Source organism: Pinus tabuliformis, chromosome 4_1 (genome assembly GCF_031772625.1).
Source record: "Pinus tabuliformis cultivar Carrire ecotype Pingquan chromosome 4_1, CPIR1, whole genome shotgun sequence".
Lineage (NCBI taxonomy): Eukaryota > Viridiplantae > Streptophyta > Pinopsida > Pinales > Pinaceae > Pinus > Pinus tabuliformis.
In genome coordinates, this window is record NC_142303.1 from 950667013 (window position 1) to 950677960 (window position 10948).

The 10948-nt window shown below is 35.9% G+C and overlaps 1 protein-coding gene across 1 annotated transcript; it reads left to right on the forward strand.

The window, feature by feature from the left end:
• Positions 1-6851: 6851 nt before the first annotated feature.
• Positions 6852-8365, forward strand: LOC149179292 (uncharacterized). Its single transcript, XM_089423804.1, has 2 exons — positions 6852-7276; positions 7977-8365. The coding sequence occupies exons 1-2, from the start codon at positions 7069-7071 to the stop codon at positions 8306-8308; spliced, it is 540 nt and encodes a 179-aa protein (XP_089279930.1). The 5' UTR covers positions 6852-7068; the 3' UTR covers positions 8309-8365.
• The last annotated feature ends 2583 nt before the right edge of the window (positions 8366-10948 follow it).

Genomic DNA, 10948 nt, shown 5'->3' on the forward strand with positions numbered 1-10948 from the left:
AATGCATCTGCAGTATTCTTCAAAGTGTCCACCTTTACTAGCAACACCTTTTTGTCTTCTATCATATACCTCACAAAGTGATACTGAACATTAATGTGCTTTGTCTTTGAATGATATGCAGGGTTCTTTTCCAAGAAAATTGCACTTTGGCTGTCATAGTCTATTCTTATAGCTCCTTGTACTAACCGCATACTTGAACACAATCTCTACAACCAAACTGCTTCCTTGCTTGCATGAGTGGCTGCCATGTATTCTGCCTCTATAGTTGATAGTGCCACTACAGATTGTTTCTTACTCATCCAACTAAATACACCTCTAAATAGGTTAAACACATACCCACTTGTAGATCTTCTCTGATCCAGATCTCTAGCCTAGTCTGCATCAACAAAGCCACGAATATCCAACACTCTGTCTAATCCTAGTATTCTTTGGTAGCACAAACCATAATCACTGGTGCCACACAAATACCTGAAAACCCACTTCACTATAGTCCAATGCTCCTTTCCTGGTTTTGACATAAACCTACTCAATACTCCCACTGCATGTGCAATGTATGGTCTAGTACAGACATTGCATACATCAAGCTACCGACTGCACTTGCATATGGAACATGGGACATGTCCTCTTCCTCTTCTTGTGTCTTGGGACACTGTTCAGCAGATAACTTTACACCTACAGGAATAGGAACCTTCACCGATTTACTATCCTGCATATTAAATCTCTGCAATATTGTCTTGACATACTTCCTATGGTTTAACCAGAGCTTCCTCTTTGCTCGATCTCTTTTAATTTCCATACCCAAAATATAGTTGTAGCACCAAGATATTTCATGTCAAATTTGGAGGACAACTGGGTCTTCAAATCCTGGATAATTTATTTGTCATTTCCAACCAGCAACATATCATCCACATACAAGACCAAATAAATAACATGGTCACCAATTAATTTAAAATACACATAGTAATCTGCTTTGCTTATGGTGAAGCCAAGTCCCCGTATAAATGTATCAAATTTCTGATACCATATCCTTGGTGACTGTTTTAACCCATACAGAGACTTCTTTAACTTGCATACCAGTTCTTTCTTACCCTTCACTGCAAATCCTTCAGGTTGCTTCATGTATATTCCCTCTTCTAGATCCCCGTGAAGAAATGTTGTCTTCGCATCTATCTATTCTACCTCAAAATCAAAGTAGCAACAATAGATAAAAGTAATATAATATAAATTACCTTGGCAATAGGAGGAAAAATGTGACTAAAATCAATTCCCAACACCTGGGAATAACCTTTTACTACCAACCAAGATTTGTATTTCTCCACCTTTCCTTCTACATTTGTCTTCTTCTTGAACACCCATTTACTGCCAATGGGGTTCCTTCCAGCTGGCAACTCCACTAGATCCCAAGCCTCATTTTTGTGCAAAGATGTCATTTCATCAACCATGGCCTCTTTCCAGAGTTTTCCATCCTCTGAATCTACTGTTTCCTTCATAGTTATGGGATCATCATCAATAATAGATAAAGAAAAATTTGAATAAAAAGCAGATGGACTATACCTTTCTGGTTGCGTTCTTTCTCGAACTGATCTTCTCACACCCGGAGTTTGTGGCTCTTCATCTTATGATTCCTCCTCCGCTGTAGAGTCCGATTCTTCCTCCTTTAGCTCAAACTCTATCTTCTCAGGTTCCTTTGGTTGGACTTCATGTTTAATAACATCTTTCACCTCTCTGAACACCACATCTCGGCTGTACACAACCTTCCTTGTTACTAGGTTCCAAATCTTATAACCCTTTAAACCATCCTTATACCCAATAAAGATGCACTTTTCAGATTTACTATCCAACTTGGTTTGTTTCTCCTTTGGAACATGTACATATGCATCACATCCAAATACCCTTAGATGTGAAAGAGAGGGTTTCTTACCAGTCCATACCTCTTGTGGAGTTTTATCCTCCAACGCTGATGAAGGTGATCTGTTGACCAGGTAACATGTTGTCTCCACCGCCTCTGCCCAGAATTCCTGTCCTAACCCGGCACCACTGAGCATGCTTCTTGCCCTTTCCATCAACGTCTTGTTCATTCTTTCTGCAACTCCATTTTGCTGAGGTGTATATGGAGTAGTCTTCTATCATGCTATACCACACTTCTTACAGAATTCTTCAAATTCCCTACTGCAAAACTCTCCACCGTTATCTGTCCTTAGCACCTTTATCTTCTTCTCCGTCTGGTTTTCTACCAGAGCCTTGAATTCTTTAAACCTGTCAAAGACTTCAGGTTTCTTCTTAAGGAAATTTATCCATGTATTCCTTGAGAAGTCATCTATAAACAATGCATAGTACACAGACTTACCCAGTGATGGAACCTTCACAGGTTCAAACACATCACTATGCACAAACTCTAATATATGTTTCGCCCTCTTACCACCAGAGGGGAAACTCACCCAATTCTGCTTCCCATATACACAATTTTCACAGAAATCAAAATCCAGAGAGCTATTACTCATACCTTCTACCATACCTTTACCATGAAGTATTCGAAGGCCCTTCTCTCCAATATGTCCAAGCCTTTGATGCCACAACATGGTCTTCTCTCTAGAGACCACTAGATTTTCTGCTCCACTTTCAGGAACCACAGAACTGTTGCACCCATCAACAACTGTGCTACCTTGCAGCTTGTACAGAGTTCCAATCCGAACTCCCCGCATCAATACCAGTGCTCCCCGAACCATCTTGCAGGTATCCTTCTCAAACACTGTTTTTACACCTGCATCATCCAACTTGCTTACAAAAATCAGATTTCTAGCCAATGTAGGAATATGAAGAACACCCGGAAGTGTTCTAACCCTTCCACCTTGCAACTTCAACTTTACTTTTCTGTGACCAACGATTCTAGCCTTCTTATCATCCCCTAAGAAGACATCACCACCATTGTATTTCTCATACTTGCAGAACCACTCTCTTTGGGGAGTGAAGTGAAAGGATGCACCTGATTTAATCAACCATGCCTCATGATCTACATGTGTACTTGAAGAAGCCAAGTACACATCCCCACCTTCATCTAAGGTGGTTTTCACCTTTGTAGAAGGAGCATCATCAGATCCCTTTCCTTTATCAGGAGCTTTAGATTTACAATCCCTTTTGTAGTGCCCTTCCTTTCCGTATTTCCAGCACACCACCTTTACAGGTTTTCCTGGAGATTTAGATCTCCCACTCGATGACTTATTTTTGTTTCTGTTTTGGGACTGTCCTCGTATATACAAGGCATCACCGTTTTGTCTCTCCATATTTTTCCGTCTCATCTCCTCCGTCAGCAAGGATGAGACTATTTCATCAAACTGCAAGGTAGTTGCATTGCTACCTATTGCAATAACCAGACTATCCCACGAATCTGGTAGAGAACACAAGAAACTGATGCACTTATCTTCATCTGAAATTTTAATATCAACAGATGCTAACTGACTTACCACAATATTAAATGAATTCAGGTGCTCTGTCACGGAGTCTCCATCTTTCATCCTCAGGTTATACAGCTTTTTCCATAGGAATAGTTTATTCACCAGAGACTTAGATTGGTACGAAGTCCCTAACATGTTCCACAAAGCCTTAGCCGTAGCTTCCCCTGATACATTCAGCAATACTGAATCTGAGACACACAATCGCATTGTGCTATTTTCCTTCTGATCTAACTTCTTCCATTCTTCATCGGAAACTCCCGTTGGTTTAGTACCCGGATCTACCGCGATCCACTGATCTTTATCCACCAACAGATCCTCCATCTTGAGCTTCCATAACTCAAAACTCTCACCATTAAATTTATCGATCTCTATCTTTCCACTGCTCGCCATCTTCTTTCACCACCAGAATCGATCTCGCAGATTTCCCACTGAACAAGGTCTACCACAGGCCCGAGCAAAACCCCTCAGCAACAAAGGCGTCCCCTTGAAGCCAAAACGACTCTGATACCAAATGTAGGTTTTAACCTGTACAGAAATTAACTGCATACGAATTCTAAAACACATAAAATAAACAATGTGAGAGCATAACACATAAAACACATATACAGAGAGATTTCCCCTGGATCCCAAAACCGGGACTACCAGCTTGATTTTTCATTATGTTCATTTCAATGTTATAATTCATATTTATACATGCCGAAGCATCCAATAGCATGGACCGAAAACCATCGCGTCCAAAACCATGGACTAAAAACCACCGCATCCAAAAACATGTGCGAAAAACATGCACAAAACCATAGGTAGGTCCGCCCAACCTAATATAGGTTTCAAAACCAAAATTTTCCGGGGCACTGCCCCGGACCCCATAGAGTGGGGTTACCTGCACCCCTCAAATCCCCTGTGACCGCCCCACTATGCAATCGACGCATCGAAGGGGGGGGCTCACCCCCCCTCTAACTGCCCGGTTAACTACGTGGGCTAGTCGTGGAAAGTATATAACACAAGCCAACAAAATCAAGTGGTTAACTGAAGAAGAATGGGGTTCATTTGAGCATGGGAATGCTCTTTTGATGGCAAGTCACATCCATTGAAATGGATCCTGGATGCAAATTCGATGGCATGGAAAGCATCATATGCGAGTCTGAAACAACACTTAAAAACTTCATGATCAACTGGTGCATACCTTTCAAGCTACATGTCTAATAAGCATGAAGTTATATTGAGCTTTGCTAACTTGATATAAAAAGCCTTCAAATGTCATGTAACAACTCTAGGAACTAAATTTGGAATTGTGTTTAAGTATGGCGAGTGAAAAGAGCCTTTGATGTGTGTAAGAAATTCAACAGACGGGCATTTTGGAAGTTGATTGAACAATTTCAACAATATTATGCAAATTACTCACTGCCTTGCATTTATGGAATGTACTAGAACAATTTTGGCAATAAAATACTGTCTGAGGTGCAAACTATTTAGAACAATCAAAACATAATTGGAATAATTAAACAACAATTCGGATTTAACGAACACCCATTCTTGGATTTCGTGTTTCTTGGCTCTGTGATGAAAAGAATGAAGGGAAAATATATGTTAATATGTTACTTGTGCTCTTTGATGGAAGTTTTGTAATGAATGACTAAAAAATACATGGTGAGAGAAATATGCATATTATGCTAATTGAGGAATGTTTTTCACTTGTTGAACTTATAGTATTGAATTTAACACACTAACACTTTACAACAATGAACTAACAATCTTCATGATGAAAATAGCAATATGGAAGATTTATCTGCATAATGAAAAAGGCAATATGGGAGATTCCAATCACGTTCCAAGGAATTTTTTAAAATCTGGATGTGAGAAAAGGTTGTTGTGGAAGGTGTTGTTTGTATATAGGATTTTTTAAAATGTGGGTGTGAGGAAAGGTTGATGTGGAAGGTATTGTTTGTATATAGGAGTTTTTAAAATGTGGATATGAGAAAAGGTTGTTGTGGAAGGTGTTGTTTGTATATGTGAAATTTCGTGATCATTGTGTGTAGTCCTAATGTCGATAGATATGTCTACTAAGTGGTTCCAGTTAATGGGGCATTGATTTGAGCGTTCAATAAATTTTTATTCTTCATCAAAGTATTTTTTCGCTGTATTTGCGTTCTTCAATTTATGCCTTAAGAAGTCTGGTGCAAATGCTAGTTTTAACCATTTGAGATGTAAGATAAATTAAGTGTTTTAACTGAGCAGGGAAGCTCATTTTACAGTGAAAAATGAGGATATTGTGTAATTTGGTTCATCCTCAACTTGGATTTGACACGTCTCCCTCTTAAAATAAAAATAAAATATTTTCTAAATAGAAAATTATTGTCTTCTATCATAAAAAAAATTAAATTGAATATGTTAGACATGTTTAGTTAATTGTCCATATGATATAATATAATTTGATGTGTGTGAGTAACATGTTCAAACCTTATACTTTTCAGAAATATTTCAATACAGGATTTAAGCAAACGATTGAATAATTTATGTAGAAAAAATGTTAAAAGAATTTTTTTAAGATCCTATGTAATAAAATATTCAATCTAGATTATCAATAAAATATTTTAATACAAATAAATATTGATTTATAATTAAAAATATATTAAAAACAAAAAAAATCATTTTAATATGTACTTATTAAATGGATATATTACCTAAAATATTTTAATTTCATATATATAAATATAATATTTAAAAATACAATTTAAATAATAAAAAATTACACATTATATTTTAAGTTTTAAAGAAAATTTACCTATAATTAAATTTAACCTCTGCTCAAATTAAATTTATACTTAAAATAAAACATTATTATAAATATAATAAATATTTACCAGAGACGGAAACCAACCAGCAGAATCCACGTATGTAGTCATACCTATAAAAGTATGTGCGAATGAATCTTATTCCGATGGAATAACGACAATATGCGGACTGCGCTTGCGTACAGGGTTGCAAGAGTTTCCTGTGTCCACGGCGTCGACGTGACTGCCGTAACATTCCTTCCTAGACCAAGAAATGGCGATGCAGAGGAAGCCTCGAGGAGAGGAGGAGGTGGCTTCTATTATTGTGAGCTATATGTTTTCAATTTATTTTGAATTTGATGTTGATGTTTAACGATTATAGTATACACATTCAAAAAGTTAAAATGATCATAATTTGACTGAGACCGACTCTTTTTGATTGTAAGTTGATCATGATTTGACTTCCGAATTTTTCGACTTTGAACTTTACGAAGAAGATTTGACTGAATTTTTCGACTTTGAACTTTACGAAGAAGATTTGACTGGACCGACTTTTTCGAGTTTAAAGTTGCTGAGGATTTCACTGCTTTAGGACCGATTCGTTCGAGTTTAGTCCACCGACTCTTTCGTGTGAAGTTGTCATGTTCCCACTTATTTCACTACCCATTCCGATTCCTTCGATTCGAAGGAACTCATACCTATAAATGTATTATTTTTCTAGGTGGTTTTCATGGAATTTCTCTCGATTCATTCATGCTCCCTCTCACGAAAATGTTGTAGTCTCAATAATTCTCGTCCTTATAAGTCCACCAGAATAAATTAATGCCAATCGCTTGATAAAAGCAATGGATGTCCGGGCTGTTACTGCCATGGCCAAAGCTAGTGGAGCTGTGCATAGAGCAGAAAGTATGTGCGGGTTACTGCCTCTTCGCAGAAAGAAAGGAACATCACTTCGTAAGACAGCACAAGCTAATTCCCAAATTCGGTACAGGAACAGCTTGAGAAGAGCTGCTGTTAAAGCCGCGAGCTCCGACGACAATCCATTTGGTGCAGGTATTTTTTATTCGATTCTGTACAATATTTAACTAACCAGTGCTTTTATATCTAGTTGTTGGATATGAAATCCAGATTCTATTTTGAAAGCGGGGGAGGTGCAGAATACACTGCTTACAGTAATTCCTAAAGACAAAGGTGCTGAAAAAGTTTTAAACAAACAGGTGTAATAAATGAAATAAGCATCAAACCATTAACAGCGGGATGCTCTTAATGAAACTGTCCTGTCCCACCTTAACAACTCTACAGATTTTTTTTTGAAAATAATATAAATCTACATTCTGTTTTCATTCCGCGTTTATAATTTTATATTTATAATTTCCCATATTTGCAAAATTATTTATGATTTGGTATTTCTACATTTCTACATACTGCCATGGAGAAAAACCTACAAGGAAGAAAAACTACCCACTGAACCACATTCAATGTACTGTTCAAAATTCTACCGCTACTTTAAAACATAATCCATATGTTATTCAATAGCTAATGGTTACAGCATAAAATCATATAAGCGATAAACAATAAAATAATATTTACACTCTGTGTTAGTCTAACCTAAAAGTAAGTACATAGTTATAATAAAACCAAGAACCATTTATAATTTTTCTATCTATACATGCTGTCAACAATTAAAAAGTGTTTATTAAACCCTGTTCACACATATTTTAACATTTATTTAGAAAAAACCTACCCTTTGCAGATGATTCAGACAGAGTGGACAAGGAGATGATAGTGTTGAGGAAACGGATCCAGGAGCTGAAAATGCAGGAAACAAATTACTTGCCTCCACAGCACTGGATGAAGTGGGAGAAGGAATGGTCGGTTACGTATGCTTCAGACATTTGTCAATTCATGGGATGGTTGCAGAAGATGTTGTATAACACCAGACCCGCCCTCGTCATCGCTGCTTTGGCTCTGATGTCGGTGAGCGTTCCCACATTTGTGTTGCTTCTCCTCTTTCAAGTCTTTAAATTCTCAGCTACTCTGATCGCATTTGTTAGGGAGTTTCTGACCAAATTATTGCATATGTAAGGTTGCAAAAATTATTGCATATGTAAGGTTGGAAATGAGTGAGTAGTCCAAAGAAGTCTGGGAAATAAATTTCAGTATAATTTTGATTTTTTGAAAATTTGGGTTATAATTGTTAAAGTTCAAGATTTTGTGTGTTTCAGAGGTTTTGATGTTGTTGAATTCATTTTCACTATAAAAAACATGATTCAAGTATTTATAAAAAAACATGATTCAAGCATTTTTACTGTGAGGTTTTTTCAAAAAACAATTGTCAGATTCTTGGTGATGACTATTAAGCTTCAAGATTTTGTGTGCCCCAGAAGTTTTGATGATGCTGAATTTATCTTCACCATTAAAAATATTATTCAATCACTTATAAAAAAACATGATTCAAACACTCTTCTAGTGTGATTTTTTCAAAAAACAATCATCAAATTCCTATTATTTTTTGCCAACCAAAAAAAGAGTTTTTTTTCCTACCATATGGATATACACCATTAAGGGTTATGGATGATTGTTATCTCACAAACATGTTTTTGTCTTTTGTTTTGCAGATTGTGAAAATAAAATTGACTTCACTTTTATTTTTCAGATTTCATAATATTTTCAAAAGCCACCAACAAAATAAAATAAGGATGGCTCCTGAGGCTACTCGCCAACGATCCATGGCTATAGTTTAGTTAAATAATTGAGCAGATATAAATTATAAAATTTAGAAATTTAGATCAACAACACAATGCACATAACATTATTCATAAAATTACAATGTAAGGGAAAGTAAGTGTGTTATAAATTAGATGTATTCCGCATTGGAATTCTATTTCTGAATTTATACAAAGATCTAATGGAGTATTTTTTTAAGTCTGATGTAAACTTCGCAGATGGATAACTTACAATCTCTGCATACATGAGACTGTACAATATCTTATTTCTGATTTTATATAAAAAGGGAACGATCATATCCCTTGACGATGGATGCAAGATGGTATATTTCAAACTTGATAGCTTATAATCTCTAGATACCACTGAAAGGACATCTACATAGAACGAGGCTCATTCCTGTCTGCTACCATTTGGAAAGAGGCAGGGTTCTTGGACTAACGGGACAATTTGCTGTTGAATGGGAAGAATATATATTGCATCTGAAAATGGCAAGTGTTATTTTGTGGGTGAAGTAGGATAGGATTACATGGAATGGTGGTAGATTGTTTAAATGACAGGTTTTGGTCAAATAAGCTTACTCCATCATCACTCTGGATCACATGGTGGATTTTAAGTACAAGTGGCTCTAAAAATCATAAATGTTGTGTATGGCTTGTAGTTCATAATAAGATTCTTACATAGGATAATTTCCATAGAAGAGGTATCCAAAATCCGGGTTGGTGCGGAATATGTCATGAAAGTTCTGAAAAAGTGAATGACTTTTTTCTCGGTTGTCCTTTCATTTTTTCTGTTTGGGTGGGGTCTGTAATATGCTTAACGTAAGAGTGTCATTCCTTGGGGATTGGGGATTGCATTTTATAGAGGTTCTCAAATTATGAGGTTTACATGGGCCTTGCTTTTCTACATCATGTGGGGTATATTGAGAGTGAGGAATGCTAATATTTTTGAATATGAGGAGCCAGATGTGAGGGATACCTAATATTTTTGAATATGAGGAGCCAGATGTGAGGGATACCTGTGAGGGATACCTAATATTTTTGAATATGAGGAGCCAGATGTGAGGGATCCCTGTGTTAAGGTATCAACTTTGTTTTTGGAAATTGTCCCTTCAATAATAAAAGTAACAAAAAGGAGATGTTGTTTTAAGGATATTTAGAAAAATTTCCATGTAGGTTTTTTTTACAGGGCTTCATCTTTTGGGAAATGTGGTAGTGGGATGCTAATCATCATAAGGCTTGGAGATTTGTATTGTTTCAAATGGTTCAATGGCATGGGCAGAAACACCATGAAAAAATGGAAAAAGAGAATCAGCATGATTCCCATGTAGGAGTAACAAAAAGAAGCAAAATGAATCTGGAAATCACAAAACATTGATCTAAGTTCCAAGAAAACAACATAAAAAATATGTACTGGCCAAAGAATTGTCCAAACAAAATGAGCACATACATCTAAGAATTGGGGAAGAAATGACAATAATAATTCCCAGTTCACAAAAAATTTAGGAAAAAAAATAGAAAAGAAAAATTCAATTTATCTAGATAAATGTGATTTTAATTTGAAAATTTTATACACATTTTAAATGCAAACAATTACTTTTCACTTTATTTAAAACAAATACAAAACACATTAACGTTATAGTACTACATGCAAGCAATTACTTTTTATTTTATCTAAAACAAATACAAAACACATTAACGTTATAGTCCTCGTTGCCCTTCAAGGTAGGTGAATGCAGATATTTTCTCCGGATCTTTTCATGCACAAAATGGGAACGTGGATTACAGGTTTCAATACCATATTCTATTTATAGCTATGAATATTTATTATTTTTGGAGTATCAATTATAAAATTTAATGCATGAAAAGAGATATTAAGATAGAATGGATAGTAAAAAGATATTAAGATTATATATATATTTTTTAAAGTGTTATAGGTTAAAATTTAGAAGAGGTTAAATTTAGTAGTGTTAAGGAGGATCATTTGTCTACAAATAAAAGG

What these genes read in the sequence shown, in the direction of transcription:
- LOC149179292 (XM_089423804.1), top strand. Translation starts at nt 7,069, where the DNA reads ATGGATGTCCGGGCTGTTACTGCCATGGCCAAAGCTAGTGGAGCTGTG. An exon ending in CGACAATCCATTTGGTGCAG is followed by an intron (nt 7,277 to 7,976) that starts GTATTTTTTATT and finishes TACCCTTTGCAG; the next exon opens with ATGATTCAGACAGAGTGGAC.